The 21110-nt window shown below is 38.0% G+C and overlaps 1 protein-coding gene across 5 annotated transcripts in view; it reads left to right on the forward strand.

Moving 5' to 3' along the window:
- The window catches only part of LOC150077345 (C2 domain-containing protein 5), a 992151-nt gene that overhangs the window by 766611 nt on the left and 204430 nt on the right, over nt 1–21110 (forward strand). For all 5 annotated transcript variants that reach the window (XM_090386765.1, XM_090386767.1, XM_090386764.1 and 2 more), the window contains one exon: nt 20055–20144. In XM_090386765.1, coding sequence (XP_090242891.1) covers nt 20055–20144 — 90 coding nt within the window. The remainder of the gene's footprint in view (nt 1–20054; nt 20145–21110) is intronic.

Raw genomic sequence — 21110 nt, forward strand, 5'->3', positions numbered from 1 at the left:
TGCCAGGCAACTACAATGGCCTTATACAGTTTTTAAATTTTTTCTTTAAGACAAACTAATGTTAACAGTAAATTCTAAATGGAAGTGTGCAGAGAAGTAATTGCAGAAGCAACTTGTATTTTTATACCAATTAAGATATATTTTTCCAAATTTGGACCTAAATTAATTTCAAATGAACTGATATGACAAAAAATCAAAATGCATGTGATGATTAGCTGATTATGAATTATGAGGGAACACAGAACCTTACAGTAAATATAAATTAGTCTACATGCAAGTTATTTAGGGATTTAGGCAGATAATGAGAAGTTGATTGATGCTCCAGTTCAACTTACAAGCTCAATAAATATTTTGCATTTACATTTACACTTTAAGATATTTTTAGGAATGGGATATCAGAAGTATATATTAAATTCTGAGAGTTAAATGATTTTGTTATAACTGAGGAAAAAGGAAAAAAATTTGCAGGAGCTAAAGTTAAATAAAACACCTGAGGCTGGTGAAATATATCCAATTATATGAAAGGAAGCAGCAAAAGAGGTGAAGGAAACCTCTTATAGTGTCCAAGCGATTTTTCCCAAACAATATATAAAGTGATTTTCATAGTGCTTTTGTTCTGTTTAATTTCTGGTCCCTTTATTATTATCAGTTCACTGTAAGTGGTTCTTACTTAACAGATTTTGGGTAAGAACCCAGAAAGGAAAACTACCTTTCTTTTCTTTGTATATTTATTAGCTTTCTCACTAACCACTAACTTCTCTAGTCTCTTGGTCACTAGGTGGCACCGCTCTTGCCTGCACGTGTGGGGCCGGTAACCTGGGGGGAAAGTTATCCTCCGGCGCAAAAAGGAGCAACCATGGATATAAAGGAGTATTCACCTCTAGAATCTTCAAAGTCAAGGCCAGACACATCAAGTGATAATGACTTGAACTAACCAGAAATACTTCTGAGGGAAGAACAGTGCCATGACTTGCCAAACGTTTTGGTAATACACTCCCTATCCACCCAGACTGTAAGCAAGTTATCACCACTTCTAATTCAAAGAGATTTGGAATCCAGTAATGGATTATCAAAAATGGTGAAATGACTGCAGTCGGCAGGCTGCCAGTATCTGTCACTCCCCACAACACCTTAAATTCATCTAAAGGTGTTATCACAGAGTGGGACCTACTTATAGTCTCTGAGAAAGAATTAGTTCAAGAACTTAGCAGTCAAAAAGTGATTAGTGCCAAACGAATAATGACAAAAAAAGATGAAAATCTTATTCCTACTAGATCCATCATCGTAACATTTAGCACTCCAGAATTGCCATCCACAGTAAAAGCTGGCTATATAAATCGCCGAATTCACCCTTACATCCCAAACCCAATTCGTTGCTTTAAATGCCAGAAATATGGGCACTCTCAGCAGATATGCAGAGGGGATGCTATCTGTCCAATTCGTGGATCAAAAGATCATACACAGATTGTTCAGCCTCAACTTCCATTTGCCCTAACTACAAAGGAAGCTACCCTGCTTTTTCCAAATCATGTGAAATGTGGAAAACTGGAAAAAAAAAATCCAAAAATACAAAATTTAACATAAAGTCACATATCCTGAGGCACGCAAACAGATTATGTTGACTGTGTCTAGTTGATCATATGCGTCTCACACCCGGGCTATTCGTCACTGAAGTTCAACAGATGTGTCAATTCTGTCCAGCACTTCTCTTGCTAACTGGGTTAAAGCAACCCTATCAACATCCAGAAAAGACACTCTTAAAACTGAAACCAGTGAAGCCACTAACACTTCAATCAGTATTTCAACTGATACTCCAACAGATACAATTTTTTTGTCTCGAGTGACATAGAAAAATTGAAAACTGCTAAAGACTCTAAGAAAACTGAAGCACCCACTAACAGTATGGAAGTGGATTAACACCAAGGTTATGAGGAACCCATCTTGGAACTTCATGCCAATGACACAATGGATACTGAATGCCCCATGTTCCCAAAAAAAGACCGGAAGAAATGCTCCATACAAAAAAAACAGTCAGATGAATCTTCCTCAACTAAACTGAAATAATGCAAAACATCATACAATGGAACTGCAAAGGACTAAGAAGCCGTTCAGATGACTCGAAGGATTTACTCACCCCATTTAATCTCACAGGCATATGCCTACAGGAAACATTCCTGTCACCGTAGATTTTGCCAAAATTTTCAAATTATATCATGTACAGATGAGATAGAAGATCAGAATCTCTTGCATGGTCAATTTAGATCTTGAAAGTTCATTTGACACTACATCATTTGACATCATGGTATTCTTATGGATCTTTACCATCTGGGATTTAGGGGCCATTTGCCTGAAATAATTGAAAATTTCCTGCAATTGCACACTTTTCAGGTCCGGTATAAAAGCATACTCCTGCTTCTCACATTTGGGAATGAGTCCCGTAGGGATCAATACTTAGTTCAACACTTTTTACAGTTAGAGTTAGCAGCATGACACATGGTATCCCAAAAACTGTTGAAACTTATATGTATGCAGATGATCTTACCATTTCCTGTCAATCTCAAAGTATCAATACCATTGAATGCCAACTCCAACTTGCCATAACCAAAATAGAATCCTGGACTTTAAGGAATGGTTATCGACTATCAGAAAAGAAATGCACTGCCATCCTCTTTTGCAAGCATCGGGCTCTCCATCCTGCTCCTGAATTATAAATCAACAATACTCCAATCCCACTTGCTACTAACATCAGATTTCTTGGTCTCATATTAGATAGAAAGCTTAATTTCCCAGCTCACATCACTCAATTAAGAAATGTTTGTCTAAACCATATGAACATACTTTGATCAATCTCGTCCATGTCTTGAGAAGCGGATCGATATAATTTACTTCACCTTTACAGAACTTTAATCCGTTCATGCTTAGATTATGGTTGTCTAGTACATGACTCTGCCAGAAGCATTACTTTACAAATTCTAAATATCATCCAGCACACTGCTCTAATGACCATTGGATGCTTTCAGGACTTCTCCAATCCAAAGTCTTTATATCAAAGTGCATGTTCCTCTATTACATCTTCATAGAAAAACATTACTGCTCCAATACACTGCTAAAATCCAGAGTCTTCCATCGCACCCCGGTTGGGAGTATCTTTATAATACTCAATGGGATTTTTTCTGAGAGCAAACCAAATGAAAATAAACCTGCTTCACTCAGGATTAAACAGCTTGTTCAGAATTGAAATATTGATTTAAGTGATATTTTTCAGGACACAACTGCTCCTGTTCCACCTTGCACATACATTTCTGCCTATTACAATGTACATTTTCGTCAGTAGGAGAAAAATGTCATACCTCCTTGCAATATCAGGCAGTTGCACTCAGCTCACACTGCTCAGAACTCCCGTGCCTGTAAAATCTATACTGACGGATTGAAAACTGCCAGTACCATAGGTGCTGCTGCAGTTTTTCCTTCATTTACTGCTACAGCCTTTCTACCATTAGCCTGCAGCATCTTCACTGCTGAATTATATGCTATCAAGTTAGCACTTAGTAAAATTATTGAGCTATCCATCTCACCTGCCATAATTTACACAGACTCCCTCAGTGCTATGTCTGCCATAAGGAAGAATTTTCATCTTCCCATCCTATCTTGAAATGCATTCATTCTCAGTTAATCTCCTGCAGCATGTCCAATCAGTCAATCAGTTTTTGCTGGATCCCTGGTCATTCTGGCATTCCAGGAAATGAAAGTGTTGACATTGCCACTAAACATCCTCAACCCGCTCTCTCACAACATCCTCGTGTTCCTTACAGCGATGAATGTACATCTTTTAATAAAGAACGCCGTTTATATTTTACCCAATTGTCTGAGCCTTATACGCTCAGGCAAATTTTATCAGATGATGACAATGTGTCAGATGTACTCAAGTTCTTCAAATAGGCCTCTGGGGTTGGGTATATTCATACTATGATTTTTTAGTGTTTCTCACCAACCATTGAAGTAAAAAGAAAACCAAAATCTTAATAACTTTGTATTTAAATTTACAATATTTACAGTAGATCAAACAAAACAAGTATAATTAAATTTACAGTGGATATACAAATAAAATACTGATAATAAAATACTAAATTCAAATACAATAAAATATACTAGATTAAAAGCGTTAAAATTCCTGTATACAGCAATTTTTCTAGCAGGGATAAGGAGGTGATTATTCCCTTGTACAAGGCAATGATCAGGCCACACCTTGAGTACTGTATACAGGTCTGGAGGCCTCATTTCAAGAAGGATGTAGAGCTGCTGGAATGAGTACAGAGAAAGGCAATAAGGTTAGTGAATGGAACAAGGGGTTGCTCTTACGAAGAAAGGCTTAAGTTTTGCAAATTACAGTGTCTGGAGACTAGGCACTGGCGAGATGATCTGATAGAGGTGTATAAAGCCTTGAATGGTTTGAGCATGCTCAATGCTAATGGGATTCTGCCTCTTGCTCAGAATAATCACCTGAGAGGGCATAAATTCTAATTGAGGAAAGACAGATGTAGGATAGATGTGAGGAAATTTGCCTTTAGCCAGCGGGTAGTTGGTTGGTGGAACAGACTTCTATCCCTTGTTGTGGAAATTGATAGCCTAAATAAATTTAAGGCTCAGCTGGACAGGTATTTCGAACGAACGGAGGGGTGAAGTGGAAGTTTTTTTTTTTTTTTTTTTGGCTGATGCTGCATAAGCTTGCTTTCTTGCATCATATGCCTCTACTAATGCTAATGCTAACATTCCAAAAAGTGAGTACTGTTCCCATGCGTGTTGGAACCGGAAGTGGCTCGGGAGCACTCTAGGGGGAAATGTTCATCCCCTCCAAGGGTTACCACCTCAAAGAGGGGATGAATACGTATACCCCTGTCTCTATTTATATTATTCTCAATAGAACTAATTTGTAGGCTCTTGAGCCACTTGCAGTCCCAAAACCTATGCGCCTGATCCGTGATGCCTGCTTCACCCGGGGAGATCTGATGCTGCTACTCCCAAAAATGTTCTGCTACAGTGGATTTACCATAATCTGCATTTCTTATCGTGTTTGTGTGCTCCCCCAGACAATCCTTGAGATGCCATTTCGTTTGCCTCACATAACATTCCCCACACTCTGGGCACATGATGCTATATACGACCCCACTTGTATTTTTGTTTAAGATGGGGTCTTGTGACACGACCGTGTGCAGCTTCCGACCTGGGAGCTGCACACAACGCGTCTGGTAATTCCTTTGTATACAAGCTATATGCTCAGTTAAACCCAGATAGTATGTGGTGGCTATTGGCGTGAAGGGCTCACCTCTCCTCTGACCTCCTCTAATGTATTTCTCTATGATCCTCTGGTGGTAGCCACACTTCAAAAGATCCGCCATGACACGCTCATACTCTATCTTCCTGGCCTCGGAGGTACTACAATGCGATTTTGCCCTGTCTACTAGTGCTCTAATCACACTATTCCTCTGATGGTTGGCCTGAGCTGAACTGTAATGTGGATATTGGCCTTTGCACATAGGTTTCCTAAACACTTTTGTTTTTAAACACTGGCCTTCTCTACAGATCAACACATCCAGGAACGGCAAAACCCCTCCTTCTTCTACCTCAGAGGTGAATTGTATGAACGGGGAGAAGCTATTAAGAAAATTCAACATCTCATCTTCACTTCCCTTCCGAATAATTGAAAACGTATCATCGAGGTATCTTTTCCACGGATGCATAGGGAGAACCATATCATTGAATAATCTAGCCTCGAGCTCCTCCATAGCTAGATTAGCTATGATCACACTGATGGGGGAGCCCATGGTGGTACATGTTTTCAGTTATTTTAGCGCTTTTAATCTAGTATATTTTATTGTATTTTAATTTAGTATTTTATTATTTTATTTGTATATCCACTGTAAATTTAATTATACTTGTTTTGTTTGATCTACTGTAAATCTATTGTAAATTTAAATACGAAGTTATTAAGATTTTGGTTTTGGTTTTTACTTCAATGGTTGGTGAGAAACGCTAAAAAATCATAGTACTCAAGTTTTTACAACTAATTAATCTATATTGTTTTATCTAGATTTCTTCAATTTTTAATACACTATAACTGTGTTTATGCCATTTGTTATTTTGTATATTTTTTCAAATTTCTTATATATTTAAAACTTAAAACTTTTCGACTGTGCACAATAGCCTTAGATGCTGATGCACCATAAAACTCGTAATAACCAACCAACCAACCTTACAGCGACTATAAGCCTATCATTTGCAAAGCTTGCTGTGACAACTGGTCACAGATCTGGAAAAGTAACACCAACAATAAACTTTACTAGATAAAGCAAAAATAAAAGCTGTGGCTCTCTGGCTTCCGACGAAACAGACAAGGGGCAGTGGTATTGGCAAGACTTAGAATTGGACACACTCACCATACACATCTCTTCTTACTATTGGGAGAAAACCCACCACTGTGTTCATCCTATCTGACTGACCCAATTTACAGTCCGTCATTTTGTGGTTGATTGTCCCTTACATTCAACCATCCACTCTAACACTTTTCAATCTCTCCCTCTCTCTCTCTACATTGAAAATCTCACTTCATAGGAAATGAAGCAAACATAGAAGAACTTTTGATGTACCTAAAATATATTGACCTATACAGGAGCATATAATTTAACATCTATAGCTATACCTGTAAATAAACAATGAACAGACACAATTTGGCCTCAGTGACCCTTGTGTCATTAAGCCCAATACCAACAACAACAACCATAATTATTACAGAATACTTGGATTCTACAAAGTTCTCTACAGATTTCAGAACTATAAATGTCTCCTATTCATAATGCTACGGCTAAACCGGCCATGGTGAGGGGCCTCATGCAAAGAGGGGCCTGCCTCATTTTCAGTGTAAATGTTTTCTAAAGTAGTGATAAAATTTATAATAATAAACCCAAGAAAACGTGTAATATAAAAGCATTCTTAAATTTAACTTTAAGTGTTTAAATTTTATTCTTATATCTTTTTATTGTACAATAAATAAGTTAAAAGTTTCTATTAATTGTGTTTATTTTTACTTTGATATTCAAGTCAAAAAACAAAACATTTTTGATCTCTTAGTTTACATTTTAATCAAGAAATTATTATTCACAATATAAATATAAAAACCTATGTAGTATTTGTATTTATATGCATGTGGTAATACACACATACACCAATGAGCCAAAACATTATGACCAGCAAGTCGTATGCAAATCAAAGCAACTACAGCACAGGTCGGGACACAGTATAAAAAATACATGATACTGAGCTCCGTTAATCAATTCTTCAGATGGGAAAGGCAGCAGACTTGAGCGAGTTTGACATCTGGCCAAATTGTAATGGCCAGATGACTGGATCAGAGCATATCCGAAATGGCATGGATGGTGGAGTACTCACAGTCAGCCATGGTTAGTACCTACCAAAAGTGGTCCAAGAAGGGAAAACCCACAAACCGCTGGCGAGGTGTTGGACGATCACGGCTCATCGATGCTCTAGGTGACCGAAGGTTCTCCCGGATGGTACGTTGCAACAGAAGGGCAACTGTGATGCAACTCGCCGGTAATTGGACTGCTGGTGATGGGAGTAATGTGCCACAACACACAGTACATCGAACCCTGCTGAAAATGGCGCTGCGTAGCTGCAGGCCGCTTCAAGTGCACATGCTAACCACGGTTCACTGGCAACAGCACCTGCAATGGGCGTGCGAGCATTGAAACTGAACTTTGAGTGATGGGAAGAAGGTCATCTGGTCTGATTAATCATGTTTCCTGTTGCACCATGCGGACAGCCGGGTATGTGGGTACCTGGGGAAATGATGGTGCCTGGATGCATCGTGGGATGAAAACAAGCAAGTGGCGGCAGTGTCAAGCTTTGGGCAATGTTCTGCTGGGATACCATGAGTCCAGTCATCCATTGCTGGGCACTGTGATGTCTACCACCTACTTGAACGTCATTGCCGACCAGGTACACCCTTTCGTGGCAATGATCTTCCCCTCTGGCGGTGATGTCTTTCAGCAGGATAATGTGCCATGCCACACCCGGATTGTTAGAGACTGGTTCATGGAACATGAGGAAGACTTCCAGGTATTGCTCTGGCTTCCAAATTCCCAAGACATCAGTCCCATCGAGCATCTGTGGTTTGTGTTGGAACAGCAACTCCGATCTGCGACGTCTCAACCACGCACCTTACAGGAGTTAAAGGATTTGCTGGTTGCGTGTTGGTACCAGATACCACAAGACACATTTAGAAATCTTGTAGCACCCATGGTAAGAGCTGTTTTGGTTACACATGGAGGACCAACATCATAAAAGGTAGGTGGTAACAATATTTTGGCTCATCAGTGTATATATATGTATATTAAAGGAGCCTCAAATTTAAATATGGTCTGGGGTCTGGGGCCTATTTCATCCTTAATATGGCCCTGCTTATAAGTCAGAGAATAATGAAGTTAGTGGTAAAAGGAATGATGTAGCAACGTCTTGGCAGAAATGCAGTTTCAATGCAAATTTTTTAAGGGGAGATCTTGTTTGAACAACCTGATAAGCTATTATTACTTATTCACAGAGGAATTGGATGCATTAGTATTAGCATTAGTAGAGGCATATGATGCAAGAAAGCAAGCTTATGCAGCATCAGCCACTTCCACTTCACCCCTCCGTTTGTTCGAAATACCTGTCCAGCTGAGCCTTAAATTTATTTAGGCTATCAACTTCCACGACAAGAGATGGAAGTCTGTTCCACTAACCAACACCCGCTGGCTAAAGGCAAATTTCCGCACATCTATCCTACGTCTGTCTTTCCTCAATTTGAATTTATCCCCTCTCAGGTGATTATTCTGAGCAAGAGGAAGAATCCAATCAACATTGAGCATTCACAAACCATTCAAGGCTTTATACACCTCTATCAGATCACCTTGCTGGTGCCTAGTCTCCAGACACTGTAATTTGCAAAACTTAAGCCTTTCTTCGTAAGAGCACCCCTTTGTTCCATTCACTAATCTTGTTGCCCTTCTCTGTACTCGTTCCAGCAGGTCTACATCCTTCTTGAAATGAGGCCTCCAGACCTGTATGCAGTATTCAAGGTGTGGTCTCACCATTGCCTTGTACAAGGGAATAATCACCTCCTTATCCCTGCTAGCAAAATTCCTGTATATCATTGACAAAACACCATGAGCTACTCTTGCAGCCCATCTGCACTGCTCAGAGAACTTCATATCTGCCTGCACAATTATCCCCAAGTCCTTTTCATTCTCTACCACTGTCAGTGTAGTACCACAGAATTGATACGTGGCTCTGGGGTTGCTGTTTCCCATATGTAGTACTTTACATTTGTCAATGTTTAACTTTATTTGCCACCTCTCAGCCCATCTGCTCAACCTTTCCAGATCCTGTTGCAGCAGCATAGTGTCAGTAGTGTCCTTGACAACCCTGCCAACCTTTGTATCGTCTGCAAACTTGGACATTAAGCTTGATATACCATCATCAATATCATTTATAAATACAGAAAACAATAATGGACCCAACACTGAACCCTGAGGGACTCCACTAATAACATTAGTCCACGATGAGCAGTGTCCATTGATTACCACTCTCTGTCTTCTCCCCCTCAACCACCCCTTTATCCATAGCAGCAATTTGCCTCCAATGCCACACTGCTCCAATTTGTGCAGCAGTCTTCCATGTGCAACAGTATCAAAAGCTTTTCTAAGATCGAAGTATATAATATCAAAGTTATTCCCTGTATCCAGTTTTTTTGTGACTACAACATAGTATCCAATCAAATTGGTCAGGCAAGACTTCCCCTTAACAAAACCATGTTGTGTCCGAGCTATAACTGAAGTCTTGTCTAGATGATCCTGCAGTGCTTCTTTAACCAGTGCCTCCATTAATTTTCCTGGAACAGAAGTTAAATTCACAGGTCTATAATTACTTGTGTCAGCCTTTGATCCTCCTTTGTGAATTGGTGTTACATTTGCACATCTCCAGTCTGTGGGTACCTCCTCTGAGTCCAAGGAATCTCTCATAATTATGGCTAAGGGTTTGCTTACTTCCTTTGCTGATTCCTTTAATATAACTGGATAGATTCCATCCACCCCAGGTGCCTTTCTTGTGTTTATCTTCAACAATTTCTCCTCCACTTTACTCTCAGTTATTACAAGATTCTCTAACTTACATGCAAAATATTAATTTGATATCATATACTTGGATTTCAGTAAAGCTTTTAATACTGTTCCATATGAAAGGCTGCCTATACATTTGGATTAGTGTGGCATTAATCAGGTTACAGCTCTGGATAAAGGTATGGTAGAATGGTTCTTAATGCTTTTGATGAAGTTATTTTTAATGAAGTATTAGTGGAGTCCATCATGATTCAGTGCTGAGTGCCTTACTGTTTTCAGTATTTTTAACGATACTGATGGGGCATATGAAATTTAATATTGATGTTTACTAATGATACAAGCATTGTCAAGATAGTTAATGACAGGAATCAGAGTATGCTACTGCAACAAGACCTAACAAAAACTAGGCAGGTGGGCTAAGAATTAGCAGTTGAAGCTTAACAGTGATAAATGCAAAGTTCTTCACATGGGTAGCAGTAATAACAAAATTACCTACCAATTAACTGGTACGCCACTCAAGCCAGTGGGGACCAAAAATTACCTATAGGTAATTGTATAGTTGAACATAAAGTTCCCTGAGCAGTGCAGACACACTGCTAGGATTGCTGGGCCATTCTGTCAATGATATACAGGAATTTTGTCTACAGGGACAAGGAAATGATTATCCTGTGCATAAAACAGTGGTTAGGCTGATTTTAAATACTGCATACAAGTCTAGAAGCCTTGTTTTATGAAGAATGTCAGTCTGTTGGAATGAGTGCCAAGGGTACTCTTACCAAGAAAGTCTTGTTTTGTAGATTGCATTCATTGAATCATTTCAGGCTTTAAGTGGATTTAGTAAATTAAATCTTAATGGAGCATTCTTACTTTTTCTTTGGGCAATGCACACACATAAGGGAAGAATAAATATGAAGTACAAAAATTTGCTTTCAGCCATAGAGTAATTGATCATCAAAACAGACTATAATCTGGTATTGTGGAAGTCTGAATAAAATTAAAGAAGGATTAGCTTGCTTCATTGTATCATTTTCCACTACTAAAGTAATGGAATAGACAGCCTTCTATCATTGTATTAAGAGTTAGCATTAGCATTAGTAGAGGCATTTGATGCAAGAAAGCAAGCTTATGCAGCATCAGCCAAAAAAAAAAAAACCCACTTCCACTTCACCCCTCTGTTCGTTCAAAATACCTGTCCAGCTGAGCCTTAAACTTATTTAGGCTATCAAACTCCACTACAAGGGATGGAAGTCTGTTCCACTAACCAACCACCCGCTGGCTAAAGGCAAATTTCCGCACGTCTATCCTACATCTCTCTTTCCTCAATTTGAATTTATGCCCTCTCAGGTGATTATTCTGAGCGAGAGGAAGAATCCCATCAGCATTGAGCATGCTCAAACCATTCAAGGCTTTATACACCTCTATCAGATCACCTCGCTGGTGCCTAGTCTCCAGACACTGTAATTTGCAAAACTTAAGCCTTTCTTCGTAAGAGCACCCCTTTGTTCCATTCACTAATCTTGTTGCCCTTCTCTGTACTCGTTCCAGCAGCTCTACATCCTTCTTGAAATGAGGCCCTCCAGACCTGTATACAGTACTCTAGGTGTGGCCTGACCATTGCCTTATACAAGGGAATAATCACCTCCTTATCCCTGCTGGAAAAATTCCTGTATATCATTGACAATACTCCATGAGCTACTCTTGCAGCCCGTCTGCACTGTCAGAGAACTTCATATCTGCCTGCACAACCACCCCCAAGTCCCTTTCATTCTCTACCACTGTCAGTGTAGTACCACAGAGTTGATATGTTGCTCTGGGGTTGCTGTTTCCCATGTGTAGTACTTTACATTTGTCAATGCTAAACTTCATTTGCCACCTCTCAGCCCATCTGCTCAACCTTTCCAGATCCTGTTGCAGCAGCATAGTGTCAGTAGTGTCCTTGACAACCCTGCCAACCTTTGTATCGTCTGCAAACTTGGACATTAAGCTTGATATACCATCATCAATATCATTTATAAATACAGAAAACAATAATGGACCCAACACTGAGCCCTGAGGGACTCCACTAATAACATTAGTCCACGATGAGCAGTGTCCATTGATTACCACTCTCTGTCTTCTCCCCCTCAACCACCCCTTTATCCATAGCAGCAATTTGCCTCCAATGTCACACTGCTCCAATTTGTGTAGCAGTCTTCCATGTGCAACAGTATCAAAAGCCTTTCTAAGATCCAAGTATATAATATCAAAGCTATTCCCTGCATCCAGTTCATTTGTGACTGCATCATAGTATCCAATCAAATTGGTCAGGCAAAACTTCCCCTTAACAAAACCATGCTGTGTCCGAGCTATAACTGAAGTCTTGTCTAAATGATCCTGCAGTGCTTCTTTAACCAGTGCCTCCATTAATTTTCCTGGAACAGAAGTTAAGCTCACAGGTTTATAATTACTTGTGTCAGCCTTTGATCCTCCTTTGTGAATTGGGGTCACATTTGCACATTTCCAGTCTATGGGTACCTCCCCTGAGTCCAAGGAAGCTCTCATAATTATGGCTAAGGGTTTGCTTACTTCCTTTGCTGCCTCCTTTAATATAACTGGATAGATCCCATCCACCCCAGGTGCCTTTCTTGTGTTTATCTTCAACAGTTTCTCCTCCACTTTACTCCCAGTTATTTCAAGATTCTGTAGCTTACTGCTAGAGTTGAATACACCTCTGGCATTCCCCTCGCTGAATAACTCCTCATGTGTGAATGTCGATGCAAAATATTCATTTAGTTTGTTAGCTACCTGAGCAGGATCATCAACAGTTGACCCATCAGTATCAAGTGGACCAATCTGATTCATCCCCTTCCTTCTAGAGTTTACATAAGTAAAGAACTCTTTGCTGTTTTTCTTTGCATCCCATGCCAAGGATTTCTCATAATCTGCCTTTGCCTGCCTAACCTCCTTTGTAACTGGGTTGCATATCAACTTGTATCTATCATAGGTTTCTGTGTCATGTGTTAATTTGTAAGTATCCCATGCATTTTTCTTCTCTGCCATATGCCTCATTAGTTCATCTGACATCCATTTTGGCCTAAGCCTTGAACAATATTTCTTAGTTGGTATGTAAAGCCTAGTAGCTTCCAAGATAAGTTCTTTGAATGCTTCCCATTTTGAATTTGCTGTTGGTAACATCATCAGTTGGTCCCACTGTATAGAATTTAAATACTGTCTCAGTCCATTGTAGTCGCCTTTACGGAAGCAATAACCCTTCCCTTTACCCCTAATGGTAGTTACCTCTTTGAGTAAATCCCACTTCAGCACACTGTGATCACTGCCACCTAGTGGTTCATTTATCTGCAGATTCTTAATGCATGAAGAATCACTGCTGATAATCAAATCAAGAGTATTACTCCCTCTAGTTGCCTCCCGAACATGCTGATGTAGAAAACAATCATCCAATAAATCCACAAAAGCCCTGCTAGTGTGTGAGTGACCAGCCCCCAAATTCCAGTCAATATCTGGGAAATTAAAATCTTCCATTATAAGACTCTCTGATTTACTGGCCCACTCTATTTCCCTGTACAGTTTCTTATTATACTCATCAGTCATTAGGCCTATAGCACACTCCTACTCTCAATTTTGATCTCCCAATGCTTATGTCACACCAAACTGACTCAACACTGCACTGTCCAGCGATGTTGACTGGCTTCACTTCCTTGGTTTTTATGTGTTTCTTAACTAATAGCATAACCCCCTCCCTATCCTGTCTATCCTTTCTGTAGATGTTGTACTCCCCAAATTCCAGTTCTGCATCCCTTATATCTGTGTGACGCCACGTCTCTGATATCCCAACAATAACTGCCTTTGATGTTTTGAGCAATACCTCAAATTCATCAAATTTATTTACTAAACTCCTAGCATTGGTGTACACGCAAGTATACCTGCACCTGTTTCTATTCTTAGCTACAGGCTACAGGCTAATAGCTATTCTTTCTATTCTTAGCACCTGTTTCTATTCTTAGCTAGAGTTATGGGGAAGTGGTTTCTTTTGAGTATAGACTTTTGATCTATAGAAGTTTGTTCTCTCCGTGCTTCAGTACATTTTCAGATGAAGAAATTTTTAAATGTATATTAATCAGTAATCAAAATTCTTCTTGCTTTAATTTAGTTTAAAACTATAATAATTGCAGGATAATTCATTGGAACTATACATTCAGAAGGTGGACAAACTAGTGTCATTTATGTGTTAACATACACTTAAAAATTTCTTCATCTGAAAGTGTGTGTCAGAGAGAGAGAGAGAAATTGAATTGAAACTGTGAATGAAAGAAATGAGTATGTGCAAGAATTTTGTGGAGTTTGCCCATATTAGATGCTTTGTTTCATTTAATACAATTTTAGATAAGCAGCAGCAAACCTTTGCTAGGAGCAAAATTATAACAAGCACATTATAGCAAAAGTAGCTTATGTGCCAAACCTCCAAACAATAACAACAACAACAGTATGACCCTGATTTCTTCCCTTTTCTGTGCAACAACTGTTTGTTATGGAATCACTCAGCAAGTGGTGGGATTCACTATGTCCTTGAATGTTTAGAAAGACCATACACTTTAAGATGAATATTTGGGAACTCTTTCTTTAGCTCTGTGGAACAATCTGCATACCATTGAAGAATTAAAAGATTAAATTACAGTTGAAAGAATCTTTGAACCCAATATTGGCTGCAGTTATCATAAGCTTCAACTGGTTCTGTTAAATAGTCTTGAATACACAGGCATCATATATTGAATAATAAACTTCATGTGTTACATGTTTAAAGACCAGTCCAGTGCAATACACAAAAAATGTAGGTGTTCAAAGACTATTGCTTCTTTTCTTAATGACCTTGAAAATATACCTCATTTAGTCCTCTAGGATGTAAAAAGCCACAAAAGTTGTAGTAAACCCCAGGGGCTCACATCTGGTGAGTATGGGCTTGGCACACCCAGTTTCCTGATCTGGATATCATCATTTCTCTCTTTCTTGGTGATTCCTCTTCTACTCTCTCTCTCTCTCTCTCTCTCTCTCTCTCTCTCTCTCTCTCTCTCTCTCTCTCTCTCTCTCTCTCTCTCTCTCTGGGTAACTGGGGAATTTTTTTTTTGGGCTGGTGCAGCATAAGCCTCAAGCTTCCTTGCACCATATAGCTAATAATAATAATAAAGCCAAATGGGCCGGGGTTCAAGCCCATGACTGCTAAATACGATTAACATTTGTATTAATTAATTTATTGCAAACTCCACTGATCTGGTGGTCATGCCAGAGCATTAACAAGAACAATGCGCATTCTTCCCAAAAAAAAGAAATATCAAAAAACATAAACAGAGCAATCCATCCCTTTGGAAGCCACCTGAGATTCAAATAAACTTTCAACCAGAATAATGGACAAGTTTTGCTAGTGTGGCAATAGTTGACAGCTGATTTTGTGATCAAACAAACTTTTCCTGCATTATTCCTCCATGTTAAAAGTTAAACTAATTATTATTATTTATTATTATTATAAGCCATATGATGCAAGGAAGCCTAAGGCTTCCTTGAAGAGAGAGAGAGAGAGAGAGAGAGAGAGAGAGAGAGAGAGAGATCACCAAGAAAGAGAAGGTTGATGATATCCAGCTCAGGACCCTGGGTTTGCCAAGCCCATACTCACCAGAATGCATAATTAACTAATTGCTGATTCACTCAAAAGAAAAGTAACTTTCTTTTGTTTCATTTCTGTATATATCTGCTACAAGGTGATTCAGAATTCAAGCAATCCAAAATGAAAAGGCTAATTTCTAACATTTTGGCAACCAGATGCAACTCTTTCAAAATCACATCAGTGAAAATGCCATAAACCTCTGCTGCCAACTCTGGATAGTTCATCTTTTTTTTTTCTTTTTTTTTTACTCAGTTAAAAAAGGTAACATTTGAAAAATTTGAATAAGGTAACATTCACCTTGTGTACATGTATAATATATAGACATGATTTTTCAATTTCAAGCTAAGGAAAATTCTGTGTAATCAGACATTTGAAAATAAATAAGCAAAATGACGACAGTGTGCAGCACAAAGAAAGAAAGAAATGGAAAAATATGTTACATTTCATGGTGACAGTGATATAGGGCTATATAGGGCAAATGTTTATTTGCATCTTTCGTTTAAGAACATTATCTTCCTCTGAGTTGTGCCAATCATGGAGGATCGTAGGTTGTACATAAATATGTTTCCCATTAGCGAAAAAGCATAAAAATTTGATTGTGGAAGAATAAAAACAACAAGAATTTTTAGTGAAACTGTGTGGATAGTGAAAGAAGGAGTAGGGATGGCGCTGAAAAATGGGCCATTTTCGATTATTACAGATGTTTACTTTTTTACATTTTCGATTATTACAGATGTTTACTTTTTTACATTTTCGATTATTACAGATGTTTACCGTCATGGTTACTTTTTATAATTTTTTATTATAAAAAGCAACCATGGTGGGTTAGGTTATACCCATCATGGTTACTTTTTATAATAAAAAAAATTGTCAAATCGAAAGCAACTTGCTCTCAGTGCTAGCATTGGAAGGTGACTACAGACAACATTTGACATGTTCTGAACAACAATAATGCAATTTTAATACAATTGAAAAACTGGAGTAGCAAGGGTAGTAAAAGAGAAGATTTAGCTCTTAGTGGTAATAGGTTTTCCTAGACATCTTTTTAATTTGGGTGCTGGAAAGAGAGTTGCATGTTTTCCTGTAAAAGTGAATGAATACTTGCTGAAATTTGCTGATTTCTAAAAAGAAGTTAAACAATTTCAAACAATCCATGCCACTGAAGTAAACAAGATTTTTATTAGAAGTAGTAATGGCAAATTAACACAATCTATACATTTAAACCCTGTTGACTTCTTCAAGTATCTTGAATGTATTATAACTAAGGAAGGACTGGGGAAAGAGGAAGTTAGCACACGAATTCATCAAAGTAGGAAGATTCTTTGTGCCCTTAATACTATATGGTGGGACAACAGTATCTCTCTCTCTTAGCACAAAAAAACGTATCGGACAGTCATTAGTGGAATCGGTGCTTTATTATGGATATGAGGTGTGTACACTAAAAGAGGGTGACAAAAAGAAGCTTAGGGCCCTAGAGATGGACTATTTCCTTGAACTGGGTTTTTTTTTTTTTTTTGGCTGATGCTGCATAAGCTTGCTTTCTTGCATTATGTGCCTCTACTAATGCTAAAACTGCTAGAGTTTCCAAGCTTCAGAGGGTTATGAACAAGAAAATTAGAAGGTGTTTGATGCAGATGAAGATATTATAGAATGAATTAAAAGTAGGAAGCTAAGATGGTTTGGACATCTCAGTATATGTATGAATAAAGAGAGATGACCTAAAATTTTATATGAGTGGATATCACACATGAAGAGAAAACAAGGATCCCCTAGAAAATCATGAAAGGAGAGTGAAATATCAACAATTTGAGGATTCTGGGAACAAAACTATAGGTATGAGAATGTAGACTTCTTGAGCTCCTGCAAATGGATAAGTTTTATTAGAAATTGTATCGTATTTTTGATTAATTTACATATTAATTTGTTTTACAAATAGATAATAGGCTTAGTAGCATTCACTTGCTTATTATTTAAATTTAACTAGTAATTTTGTAAGTTATGACTTTCTACTCATACCGCTATTGTATCGGTGTTTTAGCACGAATAGTATAGCACATAACCTTTTTTTTACTCATACCGCTATTGTATCGGTGTTTTAGCACGAATAATATAGCACATAACCAGTAGCGCAGAAGGATAGTAGGGTTTTAATTGTAATAAATAAGTAGTTTGAAGATTTTAATCACTTTTTGGGCATATAAATTCTGTATTTGGCTAAGGATATAACTAATTTAATAAAATTGTGATGTTAACGGTATATAGCATATATCTTGAACCAAGAAAAACAGCAAAGGGTTCTTTACTTATGTAAACTCTAGAAGGACAGGGATGAATCAGATTGGACCACTTGACATAGATGGGTTGACTATTGATGATCATGCTCAGGTAGCTAATAAACGGAATGAGTATTTTGCATCTACATTCACACATCAAGAGTTATTCAATGAGGAGAGTGACAGAAGTTTATCAAATGCTAACAGGGAGCTAAGTGATTTTGTAATAACGAGAGCAAAGTGGAGGAGAAATTGTTGAAGTTAAACATAAGGAAGGCACCTGGGAGGATGGGATCTTAAAATTAACTTTAACAGGCTTACAAATTCATATTACCTAAAACAAAAGATAAAAATTTAAAGTTTAAATTAGACAGTGCAATATAATAAAATTGTTTTATGGTGTTTGCATGTACAATATAATAACAGGAATAAGGAGTAAAAATATATTTTGTTACTCCTTATTCCTACTCCTGTAAAAACCTCTTACTCCTTTACTCCTTACTCCTACTCCCCAGCCCTGGTTGCATCGACCAAGCTCAGTGATAAGAGAGATGATATTTACATCCTGTGCTATCCATATGATACTTCATGCAAACTCTATTTGGTTGCTTCTACTGTATCTTGAAGGCTTTACATGCTATTGTGATGATGATTAAAACATATTCAGGTAATTGAATTGAATTAAACCAAATTGAATTAATTATTCATTTGGTTTTCATAAATGACTGGAATAGAAATGTGATGCAATTCTCCTGCTGTGCAGATTGGGTCAAGGGATTTGTTTTATGGCATCCTTAGCATTCATTTAAGCATCTTGGCTGGACATTTAACAAACTTTTGGACTTAACAACTAATTTGTGACTTTAGGATCAGGATGTTGACCCAGGCCAGTGACTCAACACAACCTACACCACATTATGCAAATATATTCACCACCTGATTGATTCGGCTGGGTATCTTCACACAAACACATGGCAGGTTTGGTATAGTCTGGTTCAGAACTGTCCCTCACACGCAGGTTGGAAAAAATTCTTATATCTGTAATATAGTTTGTGTGATACTGTAAATGTATGGTAGAGTTGCCAAAGGTTGGCTGGGACCACCTAACACACAATAAAAAAAAAAAAAAATTCATGTAGTTTTCAGCTATCATATACTGATGCTTTATAGCCTTAGTTGTCTCAACACTTATTCTAAATAGCCCAATCCAAAATAAACTAATCCCATTTGGAATAGTCTTGTTTCATCTTGTTATGTCTCTCCTGAAAGGAAGCTGAGTTTGCTGCTCTTAAATAAGAGTGTAGATTTTCCTCTCCATGTGATTTCAGCCCCCCCTTCATCCATTAAAAAAAACAGCCTTAAAATGTATCTAATTTAAAAATACTCTTTCATATCAGCCCTCCCCCCTTTCATCCAGTAGATAAACAAGCCTTAAAATGTATCCACTGTAAAACACTGTCTTGATTTACCTTGATTCTGAAGCCAAACTCATCTTGACATCATTTGATTAAGTAATATGAAAAGTTTCACCAGTTGTTGAAGTGATCGAAACATGGACTTTTCATTTGGCACAGTTGTACCTCTTCACTAGGTAGCCATTATACATGCCTCAATGGCATAATGATAAAGGTCTTGACAAAAAAGGCAATCAAACAAAATAATAAACAGGGGTTTTATTTTTGTTTTTTGAAATATGCTTTTCAAAATGGGCATTTCTTTGTTTTCTCTTGAATGAAATCTTCAGAATAGGTAGCATGATAAATATATAAACATGCAAGCTATATCTATGGATGTAGTGTTTCTGCATAGAAGTCTTTGATTTTTGCATTAATTATTCATTCTTTTTCAATAGAAATAGTTATTTTATTGTGATTAATTTCTGTTTAAATTCCCCACCCCTCTCTTTTTTTAAATATAACAGCAAAGTGTGTATCTCTTAATTAGCGTCTTTCTTTTTAGAGCCTTTTTGTGAAGTTAAGACGATTGGTGCCATGCTGCCTTCTTAACTTAGCATTTCAAGTAGATTTACCAGAACAGGATGAAATACAGGTAGTTTTTCTAAAGTTAATAATAGTAATTTCAATGACACAAATATTACTTACAATAAAAATAATTAATACTAATTAATAAGATTTTTAATTCTTGTATAAGAGGGGAACTTTTCGTTTCCTTTTTACTGCTATAACTTAAGAAAAAGATTAAAGCTCTTATCACAGAAAGATCACATCAGGTATTACATATACTGGCACTCTGTACATTCAGTGTAATGGGTGCCGTATATGGTGAGGGCACCTCCCAGTGATACTGTTCCTTTAGACAAGAATCACTAGGATCCAACACCCACAGCATAGATCCAGTCTAACACTACAGGAATCGAAGATGTTTGTGCTTCAACTCCTGGAAAGTTGAAAAGATGCACCACTTTGACCCCTGCTTCAATAAGACGGGTGGTCCTGGGATGGCTCGCCCTGGATCATTCATCTAGTGGTTGGCCTATGGGTCAACCATGCTTAAACCATGTTCCTAACTCCCATGGCCCAAAAAGATAAGATTTAGGCTGGCAGAGGTGCAGGTATAATGTCTGAGTTGGACTGGCATCTCACTTCCGTTCACATTTCCATTTCTGTGCCCAGGCTCTGTGATGGGTGAGGTGCTCGAAAGAAAATTTCTCACGAATCCTGATAATCTGAATCTTTCTTATGAGAACTGGCAGAGTCACTACTAGAAAATAAAGATGGAAACAAGCATACTAGATCCACAGAAAAGGGGCATAGAACAGAAGGCATATCAGGTCCACCATTCAGATTTCTGATAATGTATTCTACTTCTGACAAGCCCGTAGGGAAAATGACGCCCTTCCAGAAGGGTTTGGTAGGGTCCCCAAATCGATCGAAATGAAATTTGAGAAAACTCAACTATGTGAGTCAACTCAGCTGCTTTGAGACAATTTGGGGGGATGTCGGTCACAATAACACCCCAAAGATATTAAACTCATCTCATGGCATGATCTCTGAA

This window comes from Mastigoproctus giganteus, chromosome 12, assembly GCF_048544385.1.
Source record: "Mastigoproctus giganteus isolate SK-2022 chromosome 12, ASM4854438v1, whole genome shotgun sequence".
Classification (NCBI taxonomy): Eukaryota; Metazoa; Arthropoda; class Arachnida; order Uropygi; family Thelyphonidae; genus Mastigoproctus; species Mastigoproctus giganteus.